This window comes from Oncorhynchus gorbuscha, linkage group LG19 (genome assembly GCF_021184085.1).
Source record: "Oncorhynchus gorbuscha isolate QuinsamMale2020 ecotype Even-year linkage group LG19, OgorEven_v1.0, whole genome shotgun sequence".
Taxonomy (NCBI): Eukaryota; Metazoa; Chordata; class Actinopteri; order Salmoniformes; family Salmonidae; genus Oncorhynchus; species Oncorhynchus gorbuscha.
Window position 1 is genome coordinate 77,513,537 of NC_060191.1, and position 17,304 is coordinate 77,530,840.

The following is a 17,304-nucleotide window of genomic DNA, read 5'->3' on the forward strand; positions in this document are numbered from 1 at the left end:
ACACAGGGCACCGGATAAGACAGGAGAAATACTCCAGATATAACAGACTGACCCTATTGCAGCATCATTACTGGAGGCTGAGACAGGAGGGGTTGGGAGACACTGTGGCCCCGTCTGATGATACCCCCGGACAGGGCCAACCAGGCAGGATATAACCCCACCCACTTTGCCAAAGCACAGCCCCAACACCACTAGAGGGATATCTTCAACCACCAACTTACTACCTTGAGACATGGCTGAGTATAGCCCACGAAGATCTCCGCCACAGCATGAACCCAAGGGGGGGCGCCAACCCAGACAGGATGATCACGTCAGTGATGGTATGAGAGAGCCCCAGTAAGCCAGTGACTCAGCCCCTGTAATAGGGTTAGAGGCAGAGAATCCCAGTGGAAATAGGGGAACCAGCCAGGCAGAGACAGCAAGGGAGGTTCGTTGCTCCAGAGCCTTTCCGTTCACCTTCACACTCCTGGGCCAGACTACACTCAATCATATGACCCACTGAAGAGATGAGTCTTCAGTAAAGACTTAAAGGTTGAGACCGAGTTTGCGTCTCTGACATGGGTAGGCAGACCGTTCCATAAAAAATGGAGCTCTATAGAGAAAGCCCTGCCTCCAGCTGTTTGCTTAGAAATTCTAGGGACAATTAGGAGGCCTGCGTCTTGTGACCGTAGCGTACGTGTAGGTATGTACGGCAGGACCAAATCAGAGAGGTAGGTAGGAGCAAGCCCATGTAATGCTTTGTAGGTTAGCAGTAAAACCTTGAAATCAGCCCTTGCCTTAACAGGAAGCCAGTGTAGGGAGGCTAGCACTGGAGTAATATAATCTAATTTTTTGGGTTCTAGTCAGGATTCTAGCAGCCGTATTTAGCACTAACTGAAGTTTACTTAGTGCTTTATCCTGGTAGCCGGAAAGTAGAGCATTGCAGTAGTCTAACCTAGAAGTAACAAAAGCATGGATACATTTTTCTGCATCATTTTTGGAGAGAAAGTTTCTGATTTTTGCAATGTTACGTAGATATAAAAAAGCTGTCCTTGAAACAGTCTTGATATGTTCGTCAAAAGAGAGTAACGCCGAGGTCCTTCAACAGCTTTTTCAAAAACATTTTAGAGAGGAACATTTAGAGAGGATTGGGAGATTTGATAAAGGCCGATAGTTTTTATATTTTCTGGGTCAAGGTTTGGCTTTTTAAAGAGAGGCTTTATTACTGACACTTTTAGTGAGTTTGGTACACGTCTGGTGGATATGTGTCTCACTTAATCCTAGGTCCTGGCAGAGTTGTGCAGACTCAGGACAACTGAGTTTTGGAGAAATACGCAGATTTAAAGAGGAGTCCGTAATTTGCTTTCTAATGATCTTTTCCTCAAAGTTCATGAATTTATCACTGCTGAAGTGAAAGCCATCCTCTCTTGGGGAATGCTGCTTTTTAGTTCGCTTTGCGACAGTGTCAAAAATAAATTTTGGATTGGTCTTATTTTCCTCAATTAAGTTGGAAAAATAGGATGATGGAGCAGCAGTGAGGGCTCTTCGATACGGTACTGTCTCTACAAGCTAGTCAGAAGACTTCCTGTTTGGTGGAGCAGCAGTGAGGGCTCTTCGATACGGTACTGTCTCTCCAAGCTAGTCGGAAGACTTCCATTACACAGGATTAGCTTCATATACTGCACTTGTACACACAGCTAGTTTTAGTAATCCTGTCGTCTAGCACTACACATTCTCAGCATTCAGTTGTAGGCCTCAGTTACTAGAAATGAGAAATAAAACGTAGCATTTCCCTGGAACAGACAGTTGTCCCTTCTCTGATTACAGGGCACTAGGGTGGAGGGGGGTAATGCTGGAGCAGGGCCAGAACTAATAGTCGGCTGTCATATAAGGAGGTTGTCTGGAGTGAAGCAACTGTCTGCTTCCTCATGGGACTACTGAGAGAGAAAGCCCTGAACAGAGGGTAACACAGTAGCAGAATACCTGACCTACTGTGACATCCCAACATGAAGGCTTTGACTGTGTACAGACTCGGTGAGCATAGCCTTGCTATTGAGAAAGGCTGCCGTAGGCAGACCTGGCTCTCAAGAGAAGATAGGCAGTGTTTAATTGCCATATTGTAATTACTTCGCCACCATGGCCTATTTATTTCCTTATCTTACCTCATTTCCACTCACTGTATATAGACTTTGTTTTCTTTTGTTCTACTGTATTATTGACTGAATGTTTTGTTTATTCCATGTGTAAATCTGTGTTGTTGTTTGTGTCGAACTGCTTTGCTTAATCTTGGCCAGGTCGCAATTGTAAATGAGAACTTGTTCTTAACTAGCCGACCTGGTTAAATAAAGGTGAAATAAAAAATAAAAATGTGCCTGTTGTTATCTTAGGTTTCTATTCATTTTATTTTATTTTTACCTTTATTTAACTAAGCAAGTCAGTTCAATGACGGCCAACCGGGGAACAGTGGGTTAACTGCATTGTTCAGGGGCAGAACGACAGATTTGTACCTTGTCAGCTCGGGGATTCAATCTTGCAACTATTTATGTAGTGTTGTGTTGTCCCTCATTATGTAGTGTTGTCCCTCATTATGTAGTGTTGTCCCTCATTATGTAGTGTTGTGTTGTCCCTCATTATGTAGTGTTGTGATGTCCCTCATTATGTAGTGTTGTGTTGTGATGTCCCTCATTATGTAGTGTTGTGTTGTCCCTCATTATGTAGTGTGGTGATGTCTCTCTTTATGAAGTGTTGTGTTGTCCCTCATTATGTAGTGTTGTGTTGTTCCTCATTATGTAGTGTTGTGTTGTCCCTCATTATGTAGTGTTGTCCCTCATTATATAGTGTAGTGTTGTCCCTCATTATGTAGTGTTGTGTTGTCCCTCATTATGTAGTGTTGTGTTGTCCCTCATTATGTAGTGTTGTGTTGTGGTGTCCCTCATGATGTAGTGTTGTGATGCACCTCATGATCTAGTGTTGTGTTGTGTCCCTCATTATGTAGTGTTGTGATGTCCCTCATTATGTAGTGTTGTGATGTCCCTCATTATGTAGTGTTGTGATGTCCCTCATTATGTAGTGTTGTGATGTACCTCATTATATAGTGTGGTGTTGTGTCCCTCATTATGTAGTGTTGTGTTGTGGTGTCCCTCATGATCTAGTGTTGTGTTGTGTCCCTCATTATGTAGTGTTGTGATGTCCCTCATTATGTAGTGTTGTGTTGTGATGTCCCTCATTATGTAGTGTAGTGTTGTCCCTCATTATGTAGTGTTGTGTTGTGATGTCCCTCATTATGTAGTGTGGTGTTGTGATGTCCCTCATTATGTAGTGTAGTGTTGTCCCTCATTATGTAGTGTAGTGTTGTGATGTCCCTCATTATGTAGTGTAGTGTTGTGATGTCCCTCATTATGTAGTGTATTGTTGTCCCTCATTATGTAGTGTAGTGATGTCCCTCATTATGTAGTGTAGTGTTGTCCCTCATTATGTAGTGTAGTGTTGTGATGTCCCTCATTATGTAGTGTTGTGATGTCCCTCATTATGTAGTGTTGTGATGTCCCTCGTTATGTAGTGTTGTGATGTCCCTCATTATGTAGTGTAGTGTTGTCCCTCATTATGTAGTGTAGTGTTGTGATGTCCCTCATTATGTAGTGTTGTGATGTCCCTCATTATGTAGTGTAGTGTTGTCCCTCATTATGTAGTGTAGTGTTGTGATGTCCCTCATTATGTAGTGTAGTGATGTCCCTCATTATGTAGTGTTGTGTTGTCCCTCATTATGTAGTGTAGTGTTGTGATGTCCCTCATTATGTAGTGTAGTGATGTCCCTCATTATGTAGTGTAGTGTTGTCCCTCATTATGTAGTGTAGTGTTGTGATGTCCCTCATTATGTAGTGTAGTGTTGTGTTGTCCCTCATTATGTAGTGTAGTGTTGTCCCTCATTATGTAGTGTAGTGTTGTGATGTCCCTCATTATGTAGTGTAGTGTTGTGATGTCCCTCATTATGTAGTGTAGTGATGTCCCTCATTATGTAGCGTTGTGTTGTCCCTCATTATGTAGTGTAGTGTTGTGATGTCCCTCATTATGTAGTGTAGTGTTGTGATGTCCCTCATTATGTATTGTAGTGTTGTGTTGTCCCTCATTATGTAGTGTTGTGTTGTCCCTCATTATATAGTGTAGTGTTGTGATGTCCCTCATTATGTAGTGTAGTGTTGTGATGTCCCTCATTATGTAGTGTAGTGTTGTGATGTCCCTCATTATGTAGTGTAGTGTTGTGTTGTCCCTCATTATGTAGTGTTGTGATGTCCCTCATTATGTAGTGTTGTGTTGTGTCCCTCATTATGTAGTGTAGTGTTGTGATGTCCCTCATTATGTATTGTAGTGTTGTGTTGTCCCTCATTATGTAGTGTAGTGTTGTGATGTCCCTCATTATGTATTGTAGTGTTGTGTTGTCCCTCATTATGTAGTGTTGTGTTGTCCCTCATTATGTAGTGTAGTGTTGTGATGTCCCTCATTATGTATTGTAGTGTTGTGTTGTCCCTCATTATGTAGTGTAGTGTTGTGATGTCCCTCATTATGTATTGTAGTGTTGTGTTGTCCCTCATTATGTAGTGTTGTGTTGTCCCTCATTATGTAGTGTTGTGATGTCCCTCATTATGTAGTGTAGTGTTGTGATGTTCCTCATTATGTAGTGTTGTGTTGTCCCTCATTATGTAGTGTTGTGATGTCCCTCATTATGTAGTGTTGTGATGTCCCTCATTATGTAGTGTTGTGTTGTCCCTCATTATGTAGTGTAGTGTTGTGATGTCCCTCATGATGTAGTGTTGTCCCTCATTATGTAGTGTAGTGTTGTGATGTCCCTCATTATGTAGTGTAGTGTTGTCCCTCATTATGTAGTGTAGTGTTGTGATGTCCCTCATTATGTAGTGTAGTCCCTCATTATGTAGTGTGGTGTTGTGATGTCCCTCATGATGTAGTGTTGTCCCTCATTATGTAGTGTAGTGTTGTGATGTCCCTCTTAGACCAGTTAACCCACTATTCCACTGTTCCTAGACCAGTTAACCCACTGTTCCACTGTTCCTAGACCAGTTAACACACTGTTCCACTGTTCCTAGACCAGTTAACCCACTGTTCCTAGACCAGTTAACCCACTGTTCCTAGACCAGTTAACCCACTGTTCCTAGGCCAGTTGTTCCACTGTTCCTAGACCAGTTAACCCACTGTTCCACTGTTCCTAGGCCAGTTAACCCACTGTTCCACTGTTCCTAGACCAGTTAACCCACTGTTCCTAGACCAGTTAACCCACTGTTCCTAGACCAGATAACCCACTGTTCCTAGACCAGTTAACCCACTGTTCCTAGACCAGTTAACCCACTGTTCCACTGTTCCTAGACCAGTTAACCCACTGTTCCTAGACCAGTTAACCCACTGTTTCTAGACCAGTTAACCCACTGTTCCACTGTTCCTAGACCAGTTAACCCACTGTTCCTAGACCAGTTAACCCACTGTTCCACTGTTCCTAGACCAGTTAACCCACTGTTCCTAGACCAGTTAACCCACTGTTCCACTGTTCCTAGGCCAGTTAACCCACTGTTCCTAGACCAGTTAACCCACTGTTCCTAGACCAGTTAACCCACTGTTCCTAGACCAGATAACCCACTGTTCCTAGACCAGATAACCCACTGTTCCTAGACCAGTTAACCCACTGTTCCTAGACCAGTTAACCCACTGTTCCTAGACCAGATAACCCACTGTTCCTAGACCAGATAACCCACTGTTCCTAGACCAGTTAACCCACTGTTCCTAGACCAGTTAACCCACTGTTCCACTGTTCCCAGGCCAGTTAACCCACTGTTCCACTGTTCCTAGACCAGTTAACCCACTGTTCCACTGTTCCCAGGCCAGTTAACCCACTGTTCCACTGTTCCTAGACCAGTTAACCCACTGTTCCTAGTACCAGTTAACCCACTGTTCCACTGTTCCTAGACCAGTTAACCCACTGTTCCTAGACCAGTTAACCCACTGTTCCACTGTTCCTAGACCAGTTAACCCACTGTTCCACTGTTCCTAGACCAGTTAACCCACTGTTCCTAGACCAGTTAACCCACTGTTCCTAGGCCAGTTAACCCACTGTTCCACTGTTCCTAGACCAGTTAACCCACTGTTCCTAGACCAGTTAACCCACTGTTCCTAGGCCGACATTGTAGATAAGAATTTGTTCTTAACTGTCTTGCCTAGTTAAATAAAGGGTAAAGAAAAATGTAATACCAGTACATGTGCAAACACTGCCCACAAAATGAGGTGGAAACTGAGCTGCACTTCCTAACCTCCTGCCAAACGTATGACCATTTTAGAGAGACATACTTCCCTCAGATTACACAGACCCACAAAGAATTTGAAAACAAACCCAATTTTGATAAACTCCCATATCTATTGGGTGAAATACCACAGTGTTCCATCACAGCAGCAAGATTTGTGACCTGTTGCCACGAGAAAAGCGCAACCAGTGAATAACAAACACCATTGTAAATACAACCCATATTTAAGTCTCTCTCTGTCTCTCTCTCTGTGTCTCTCTCTGCCTCTCTCTCTCTCTCTCTCTCTCTCTCTCTCTCTCTCTCTCTCTCTCTCTCTCTCTCTCTCTCTCTCTCTCTCTCTCTCTCTCTCTCTCTGTCTCTGTCTCTCTCTCTCTCTCTCTCTCTCTCTCTCTCTCTCTCTCTCTCTCTCTCTCTCTCTCTCTCTCTCTCTCTGTCTCTGTCTCTGTCTCTCTCTCTCTCCCTCTCTCTATCTCACTTTCTTTCTCTCTTTCTTTCTCCCCCAGGTCTGAAACAGTGGCACCTGATAGGTCAGCTCCAGCCAGAGACATCCTATGACATCAAGATGCAGTGTTTCAACGATGGGGGAGAGAGTGAATATAGCAACGTCATGATCTGTGAGACCAAAGGTAGAACTGGACCCCCCCCACACACACACACACAATGTTTTATAGGACACAATGTAACAATATTAATGTTTTATAGGACACAATGTAACAATATTAATGTTTTATAGAACACAATGTAACAATATATATGTTTTATAGAACACAATGTAACAATATTAATGTTTTATAGGACACAATGTAACAATATATATGTTTTATAGAACACAATGTAACAATATATATGTTTATAGAACACAATGTAACAATATATATGTTTATAGAACACAATGTAACAATATTAATGTTTATAGAACACAATGTAACAATATTAATGTTTTATAGAACACAATGTAACAATATTAATGTTTATAGAACACAATGTAACAATATATATGTTTATAGAACACAATGTAACAATTTGTAAGTCGCTCTGGATAAGAGCGTCTGCTAAATGACTTAAATGTAAATGTAATATTAATGTTTTATAGAACACAATGTAACAATGTTAATGTTTATAGAACACAATGTAACAATATTAATGTTTATAGAACACAATGTAACAATATTAATGTTTATAGAACACAATGTAACAATATATATGTTTATAGAACACAATGTAACAATATTAATGTTTTATAGAACACAATGTAACAATATTAATGTTTATAGAACACAATGTAACAATATATATGTTTTATAGAACACAATGTAACAATATATATGTTTATAGAACACAATGTAACAATATATATGTTTATAGAACACAATGTAACAATATTAATGTTTATAGAACACAATGTAACAATATTAATGTTTTATAGAACACAATGTAACAATATTAATGTTTATAGAACACAATGTAACAATATTAATGTTTATAGAACACAATGTAACAATATATATGTTTTATAGAACACAATGTAACAATATATATGTTTATAGAACACAATGTAACAATATATATGTTTATAGAACACAATGTAACAATATATATGTTTTATAGAACACAATGTAACAATATATATGTTTATAGAACACAATGTAACAATATATATGTTTATAGAACACAATGTAACAATATTAATGTTTATAGAACACAATGTAACAATATTAATGTTTATAGAACACAATGTAACAATATTAATGTTTATAGAACACAATGTAACAATATTAATGTTTATAGAACACAATGTAACAATATTAATGTTTATAGAACACAATGTAACAATATTAAGGTTTATAGAACACAATGTAACAATATATATGTTTATAGAACACAATGTAACAATATTAATGTTTTATAGAACACAATGTAACAATATTAATGTTTATAGAACACAATGTAACAATATTAATGTTTATAGAACACAATGTAACAATATTAATGTTTATAGAACACAATGTAACAATATTAATGTTTATAGAACACAATGTAACAATATATATGTTTATAGAACACAATGTAACAATATTAATGTTTTATAGAACACAATGTAACAATATTAATGTTTATAGAACACAATGTAACAATATATATGTTTATAGAACACAATGTAACAATATTAATGTTTATAGAACACAATGTAACAATATTAATGTTTATAGAACACAATGTAACAATATTAATGTTTATAGAACACAATGTAACAATATTAATGTTTATAGAACACAATGTAACAATATATATGTTTATAGAACACAATGTAACAATATTAATGTTTATAGAACACAATGTAACAATATTAATGTTTATAGAACACAATGTAACAATATTAATGTTTTATAGAACACAATGTAACAATATTAATGTTTATAGAACACAATGTAACAATATATATGTTTATAGAACACAATGTAACAATATTAATGTTTATAGAACACAATGTAACAATATTAATGTTTATAGAACACAATGTAACAATATTAATGTTTATAGAACACAATGTAACAATATTAATGTTTATAGAACACAATGTAACAATATTAATGTTTATAGAACACAATGTAACAATATTAATGTTTATAGAACACAATGTAACAATATTAATGTTTATAGAACACAATGTAACAATATTAATGTTTATAGAACACAATGTAACAATATTAATGTTTATAGAACACAATGTAACAATATTAATGTTTATAGAACACAATGTAACAATATTAATGTTTATAGAACACAATGTAACAATATTAAGGTTTTATAGAACACAATGTAACAATATATAGAACTGTACTGCTGGGTAAACATACTAGTACTAGTTGAGAGAAGACTGCTGGGTAAACATACTAGTACTAGTTGAGAGAAGACTGCTGACTAAACATACTAGTACTAGTTGAGAGAAGACTGCTGGGTTTCACACTGTTTACTAGTACTAGTTGAGAGAAGACTGCTGGGTAAACATACTAGTACTAGTTGAGAGAAGACTGCTGGGTTTCACACTGTTTACTAGTACTAGTTGAGAGAAGACTCCTGGGTAAACATACTAGTACTAGTTGAGAGAAGACTGCTGGGTAAACATACTAGTACTAGTTGAGAGAAGACTGCTGGGTTTCACACTGTTTACTAGTACTAGTTGAGAGAAGATTGCCGGGTAAACATACTAGTACTAGTTGAGACAAGACTGCTGGGTAAACATACTATTACTAGTTGAGAGAAGATTGCTGGGTTTCACACTGTTTACTAGTACTAGTTGAGAGAAGACTATGGAGAGAGGGATCAGTAAACTAAAGCCCTCTTCCCCCCACACAGCGCGGCAGCCCCCAGGGGTCCCCAGCCAGCACCCCATCACCCCACCGGGACCCTACCCCCCAGACACCCCCACCCCGCCCGGGGGCCTGCTGTACCTGATCGTGGGCTGTGTTCTAGGGGTCATGGTCCTCATCCTACTCGTCTTCATCACCATGTGTCTGTGGAGGAACCGTCAGCAGAATACCATGCACAGTGAGAACCCTAACCCCTAGACCCTAACCTCTGTACCCTAACCCCTAGACCCTAACCCCTAGACCCTAACCTCTGTACCCTAACCCCTAGACCCTAAGCCCTAGACCCTAACCCCTAGACCCTGACCCCTAGACCCTAACCTCTGTACCCTAACCCCTAGACCCTAAGCCCTAGACCCTAACCCCTAGACCCTAACCTCTGTACCCTAACCCCTAGACCCTAACCCCTAGACCCTAACCTCTGTACCCTAAGCCCTAGACCCTAAACCCTAGACCCTGACCCCTGTACCCTAACCCCTAGACCCTAACCCCTAGACCCTAACCCCTAGACCCTAACCCCCGTACCCTAACCCCTGTACCCTAGACCCTAACCCCTAGACCTTAACCTCTGAACCCTAAGCCCTGTACCCTAACCCCTGTACCCTAACTCCTGTACCCTAACCCCTCTTCCCTAAGCTCTGTACCCTAACCCCTGTACCCCAACTCCTGTACCCTAACCCCTCTTCCCTAAGCCCTGTAGCCTAACTCCTGTACCCTAACCCCTCTTCCCTAAGCCCTGTATCCTAACCCTCTTCCCTAAGCCCTGTAGCCTAACCCCTAAGCCCTGTACCATAACCCCTGTACCCTAACTCCTGTACCCTAACCCCTCTTCCCTAAGCCCTGTACCCTAACCCCTGTACCCTAACTCCTGTACCCTAACCCCTCTTCCCTAAGCCCTGTAGCCTAACCCCTAACCCGAGACAGAATCCTACATCCTAAATTTTCTGTATATCAAAACACTACTTTATTTTCTGGGAATGTTTCTGGTTTACTGGGAGACAGACAGACAGACAGACAGACAGACAGACAGACAGACAGACAGACAGACAGACAGACAGACAGACAGACAGACAGACAGACAGACAGACAGACAGACAGACAGACAGACAGTAAGGACAGACAGTAAGGACAGACAGACAGTAAGGACAGACAGTAAGGACAGTAAGGACAGACAGACAGTAAGGACAGACAGACAGTAAGGACAGTAAGGACAGTAAAGACAGACAGTAAGGACAGACAGACAGTAAGGACAGACAGACAGTAAGGACAGACAGACAGTAAGGACAGACAGTAAGGACAGACAGACAGTAAGGACAGACAGACAGTAAGGACAGACAGTAAGGACAGACAGACAGTAAGGACAGACAGACAGTAAGGACAGACAGTAAGGACAGACAGTAAGGACAGACAGACAGTAAGGACAGACAGACAGTAAGGACAGTAAGGACAGACAGTAAGGACAGACAGACAGTAAGGACAGAGAGTAAGGACAGACAGACAGACAGACAGACAGACAGACAGACAGACAGACAGACAGACAGACAGACAGACAGACAGACAGACAGACAGACAGACAGACAGACAGTAAGGACAGACAGTAAGGACAGACAGTAAGGACAGTAAGGACAGACAGACAGTAAGGACAGTAAGGACAGACAGACAGTAAGGACAGTAAGGACAGACCGACAGTAAGGACAGACAGACAGTAAGGACAGTAAGGACAGTAAGGACAGACAGTAAGGAAAGACAGTAAGGACAGACAGTAAGGACAGACAGTAAGGACAGTAAGGACAGACAGTAAGGACAGTAAGGACAGACAGTAAGGACAGTAAGGACAGACAGACAGTAAGGACAGACAGACAGTAAGGACAGACAGTAAGGACAGACAGACAGTAAGGACAGACAGTAAGGACAGACAGACAGTAAGGACAGACAGACAGTAAGGACAGACAGACAGTAAGGACAGTACGGACAGACAGTAAGGACAGACAGACAGTAAGGACAGACAGTAAGGACAGACAGTAAGGACAGACAGTAAGGACAGACAGACAGTAAGGACAGACAGACAGTAAGGACAGTAAGGACAGACAGACAGTAAGGACAGACAGACAGTAAGGACAGTAAGGACAGACAGTAAGGACAGTAAGGACAGACAGTAAGGACAGTAAGGACAGACAGTAAGGACAGAAGAATAGAAACAACACCGTGTGTGAGACTTTCCTTTGAACAATAGTTGAACATCTGCAAGGCTCACACCAACCCTGCCTGTAGATGTCAGACTAACTGACCACACAGTATCCATATGGTCTTATTGGCAACCCAAGAGACTGGCAGGACAACAACCATATGGCCAGGGGTGAAATTGAGGTTAAACTCATTGATGTATTAAATTACTATTGGTGGTCATTCACTGCTAGTTGCACTCCTCCATATGTCTGTAATATTATTATCACAGGCTGGCCAAGATGGTGGCAGCTTCTGGCAGCTAGTAGGAGCTGTTGGCTCGGGGCTTTACTTTTCTAACCGTCTTCTCCCTTTCATTTGCTCTTTGTCTGTGTCTGCTCTCTCCCTCCCTCACCTCTCTCTCTCCCTCACCTCTCTCTCTCCCTCCCTCCCTCACCTGTCTCTCTCTCCCTCCCTCAACTCTCTCCCTCCCTCACCTCTCTCCCTCTCCCTCACCTCTCTCTCTCCCTCACCTCTCTCTCTCTCCCTCCCTCACCTCTCTCTCCCTCCCTCCCTCACCTCTCTCTCTCTCCCTCACCTCTCTCTCTCTCCCTCACCTCTCTCTCTCTCCCTCCCTCACCTCTCTCTCTCCCTCCCTCACCTCTCTCTCTCCCTCCCTCACCTCTCTCTCTCTCCCTCCCTCACCTCTCTCAATCCCTCCCTCACCTCTCTCCCTCCCTCCCTCCCGCCCTCTCTCTCTCCCTCCCTTCCTCCCGCCCTCTCACTCTCACTCCCACCCTCTCTCTCTCTCTCTCTCGCTCTCTCTCTCTCCCTCCCTCTCTCCCTCCAGAGTACGACCCCCCAGGCTACCTTTACCAGCCTGCGGAGATGAACGGCCATGTTCTAGAGTACCCCACCCTGCCTGGTAGCAGCCGGATCAACGGTGGGGTCCACGGGGGCTACGGGCACAGCGGTCTCTCCCAGGGCTGCCACCACCTGCACCACAAGCTGCCTAACGGCCTGGCGCTGCGTAATGGGTCTGCTGGGTACCCATCACACAGCCACGATGCCTCCTTACCACACAGCACCATGGAGTATGAGCACTCTGTCCCTCACCACCACCACAATGTGAGTTAGCATGCAGACAGACAGACAGACAGACAGACAGACAGACAGACAGACAGACAGACAGACAGACAGACAGACAGACAGACAGACAGACAGACAGACAGACAGACAGACAGACAGACAGACAGACAGACAGACAGACAGACAGACAGACAGACAGACAGACAGACAGACAGACAGACAGACAGACAGACAGACAGACAGACAGACAGACAGGTCCATATTGAGACCGGTTAGAACATTGTCTCTCTTGTCTCTGTGTGTTCCAGGGTGAAGGTGTGTACACAGCCCTGCCCCAGACTGACCCGGCTGACTGTATGAGTTGCCAGAACTTCTGCAACAACAACAGGTAATGAACCAACCAGAGCTTCTTAGGTTATTATTTGTTTAGCTGGTGCTTCAGTCGTTTACATATACACACTCCCCATACAGTACAACTCCTCTCCTCTCCTCTCCTCTCCTCTCCTCTCCACTCCACTCCACTCCTCTCCTCTCCACTCCTCTCTCCAGGGTTTAATACCCTGACCTAGTGAGATATACATGGAGGATGTTTAATATCCTGACCTAGTGAGATATACATGGAGGAGGTTTAATATTCTGACCTAGTGAGATATACATGGAGGTTTAATATCCTGACCTAGTGAGATATACATGGAGGATGTTTAATATCCTGACCTAGTGAGATATACATGGAGGAGGTTTAATATTCTGACCTAGTGAGATATACATGGAGGAGGTTTAATATCCTGACCTAGTGAGATATACATGGAGGAGGTTTAATATCCTGACCTAGTGAGATATACATGGAGGAGGTTTAATATCCTGACCTAGTGAGATATACATGGAGGTTTAATATCCTGACCTAGTGAGATATACATGGAGGTTTAATATCCTGACCTAGTGAGATATACATGGAGGTTTAATATCCTGACCTAGTGAGATATACATGGAGGAGGTTTAATATCTTGACCTAGTGAGATATACATGGAGGTTTAATATCCTGACCTAGTGAGATATACATGGAGGAGGTTTAATACCCTGACCTAGTGAGATATACATGGAGGAGGTTTAATATCCTGACCTAGTGAGATATACATGGAGGTTTAATATCCTGACCTAGTGAGTTTTACATGGAGGAGGTTTAATATCCTGACCTAGTGAGATATACATGGAGGAGGTTTAATATCCTGACCTAGTGAGATATACATGGAGATATACATTCTTTATTATGTCATTCTCTCTGGCACCAAAAAGTTTAAAAAGTGTTGACAGGGGACAGAATTAGGTCGGACCATCACATTATTGACAAATACATTACTCTTACTGAATTTCCACGAGGGTGATGATATTGGGAGTTTAATCAAAGCCTATTCAATGAAAACTTGTTTTTAACTGGGACAGAATAATTTATAAAGGACTTTTATCCAACATAACATCGGCAGATCCCATTATCGCACGGGACACTTTTAAACGTGGCTTTGGAGGCCATGAAATTCAATACTCAGCTCTAAAAATGAAAGAAATTTAGATCAAAAGAGTCCATATTAACAAAGGAAATTGAAGGTCTAACAGTACAGTTATATAAAAACTGCACCTTAGAGGCTCAGAATAAGTCAGAGGAAAAACAAAAAGAACTGGAGGAACGTATTGAAGAAAGATCCAGTGTACCGTGACTTTGAAAAGGCTTTTCATAAAGTACGACTGAAATGTATATATAAATCCCTGGAATATTTACATTTGAAAAAAATATATATACAATGGGTTATGTACACTAACCCTGGGTGTAAAATAGCAAATAATGGCTACTTCTCAGAAAGTTTTAAACAGTCAAGGGGAGTAAAACAAGGTTGTCCACTATCGACATATCTATTTATTAAGGCCATCGAAAACTTAGCTATTAAAATCAGATCCACCAATAATATCAAGAGCCTTTTCTCTCAAAACCACAATGTGGATCCCTCCACAGCCTCACCGATGATCTAGATACTTGTTCTAACCTCTATGGGTTACAACCAAATTATGATAAATGTACTATATTACATATTGGATCACAAAAAAATGCAACTTTTACATTACCGTGTAGTTTACCAATAAAATGGTCTGATGATAAAGTGGACATTCTCAGTATTCATATACTGAAAGAAAGATACAATCTCATTACAATACATTTTAATAGAAAGTTAGCCAAAATAGATAAGCTCTTGCTACCATGGAAAGGAAAATACCTGTCAATTTGTGGAGAAATCTCCCTGATTAACTCTTTAGTCATATTGAAATTGATCTATTTGCTTATGGCATTGCCTACACCTAGCAACTCGTTTTTTTATTTTATTATATGAGCAAAAAATATTACATTTGAAATTATTAAATTATTAAAGCTTTAGACCTCTCACTAAAAGCATCAGTCATACAAAAGTTATACTTAAATCCAAACGGGTTCTCTAGTAAATTAATAAGAATGTCTCACCCCATGTTCAAGAAGCCTTTTCCCCTTTATTCAGATTACAACCTCTCACGTTCAGTTATTTGAGAAGGAAATCATCTCTCAAATATCGCTATTTTTAAAACAATAGAAAGTTGGTTTCAATTTAATCAGAAAAAAACTCTAATATACTAGTAGATTTTTTTTTATATGAAAAATGTTGAATTTTTGTAAGAGATATTATTATTATTATATTATTGCATTATCATAAGTAAGTAGAAGTAGGACTGGTGGAGTTGTGTCACACATGCAGCTAACACAGACATATGGAAATGTCTGCTCTACCCAAAATTACAACCAACTAATTGCAGCATTACCACAAAGATGGAAGAGGAAAATGGAAGGGGGAAAATGTAGAAAATTGTCTGTGAGCCTTGCATGATAGACCAAAATTGATTAAAGAAAATTGTCAAAATAAAATAAGTATACCACTTTCATTTAAGGACCAAACAAAATGACAGCTGTGCCATATAGATTGCAGAATATTTGGGAACAGATTTTTGACATACCGATTGCATGGCACATGGTTTATGAACTGATATGCAAAACGTTTTCTATTTAAATTATTATACAAAATTCTTGCAACCAATAGAATGCTATTTATTTGGTGGACACAACCTTCCCAGCTCTGCAGATGTTCCTGGGAAGACACAGAATCATTAGATTGTTTGTTTTGGTACTGTCCATATGAAGCTTGTTTTTGGTCGCAGGTCCAGGAATGCCTGAAGAATTGCAACATTTACCTGAAGGTAACTCTGCAAATAGCAAAACTGGGTGACATTAACCTGGAGCTAACTCTGCAGATAGCACTACTGGGTGACATTAACCTGGAGCTAACTCTGCAGATAGCACTACTGGGTGACATTAACCTGGAGCTAACTCTGCAGATAGCAGTACTGGGTGACATTAACCTGGAGCTAACTCTGCAGATAGCAGTACTGGGTGACATTAACCTGGAGCTAACTCTGCAGATAGCAGTACTGGGTGACATTAACCTGGAGCCAACTCTGCAGATAAAGTACTGGGTGACATTAACCTGGAGCTAACTCTGCAGATAGCACTACTGGGTGACATTAACCTGGAGCTAACTCTGCAGATAGCAGTACTGCGTGACATTAACCTGGAGCTAACTCTGCAGATAGCAATACTGGGTGACATTAACCTGGAGCTAACTCTGCAGATAGCACTACTGGGTGACATTAACCTGGAGCTAACTCTGCAGATAGCAGTACTGGGTGACATTAACCTGGAGCTAACTCTGCAGATAGCAATACTGGGTGACATTAACCTGGAGCTAACTCTGCAGATAGCACTACTGGGTGACATTAACCTAACTCTGCAGATAGCACTACTGAGTGACATTAACCTGGAGCTAACTCTGCAGATAGCACTACTGGGTGACATTAACCTGGAGCTAACTCTGCAGATAGCACTACTGGGTGACATTAACCTGGAGCTAACTCTGCAGATAGCACTACTGGGTGACATTAACCTGGAGCTAACTCTGCAGATAGCACTACTGGGTGACATTAACCTGGAGCTAACCCTGCAGATAGCAGTACTGGGTGACATTAACCTGGAGCTAACTCTGCAGATAGCAATACTGGGTGACATTAACCTGGAGCTAACTCTGCAGATAGCACTACTGGGTGACATTAACCTAACTCTGCAGATAGCACTACTGAGTGACATTAACCTGGAGCTAACCCTGCAGATAGCAGTACTGGGTGACATTAACCTAACTCTGCAGATAGCACTACTGAGTGACATTAACCTGGAGCTAACTCTGCAGATAGCACTACTGGGTGACATTAACCTAACTCTGCAGATAGCACTACTGAGTGACATTAACCTGGAGCTAACTCTGCAGATAGCAGTACTG

General features: G+C 41.2%; 1 protein-coding gene across 2 annotated transcripts in view; it reads left to right on the plus strand.

Annotated features, from left to right (window-relative positions):
• The window catches only part of cdon (cell adhesion associated, oncogene regulated), a 173,595-nt gene that overhangs the window by 134,850 nt on the left and 21,441 nt on the right, over positions 1–17,304 (plus strand). For both annotated transcript variants that reach the window (XM_046315001.1, XM_046315000.1), the window contains exons 14-17: positions 6,785–6,907; positions 9,639–9,830; positions 12,663–12,940; positions 13,210–13,289. In XM_046315001.1, coding sequence (XP_046170957.1) covers positions 6,785–6,907; positions 9,639–9,830; positions 12,663–12,940; positions 13,210–13,289 — 673 coding nt within the window. The remainder of the gene's footprint in view (positions 1–6,784; positions 6,908–9,638; positions 9,831–12,662; positions 12,941–13,209; positions 13,290–17,304) is intronic.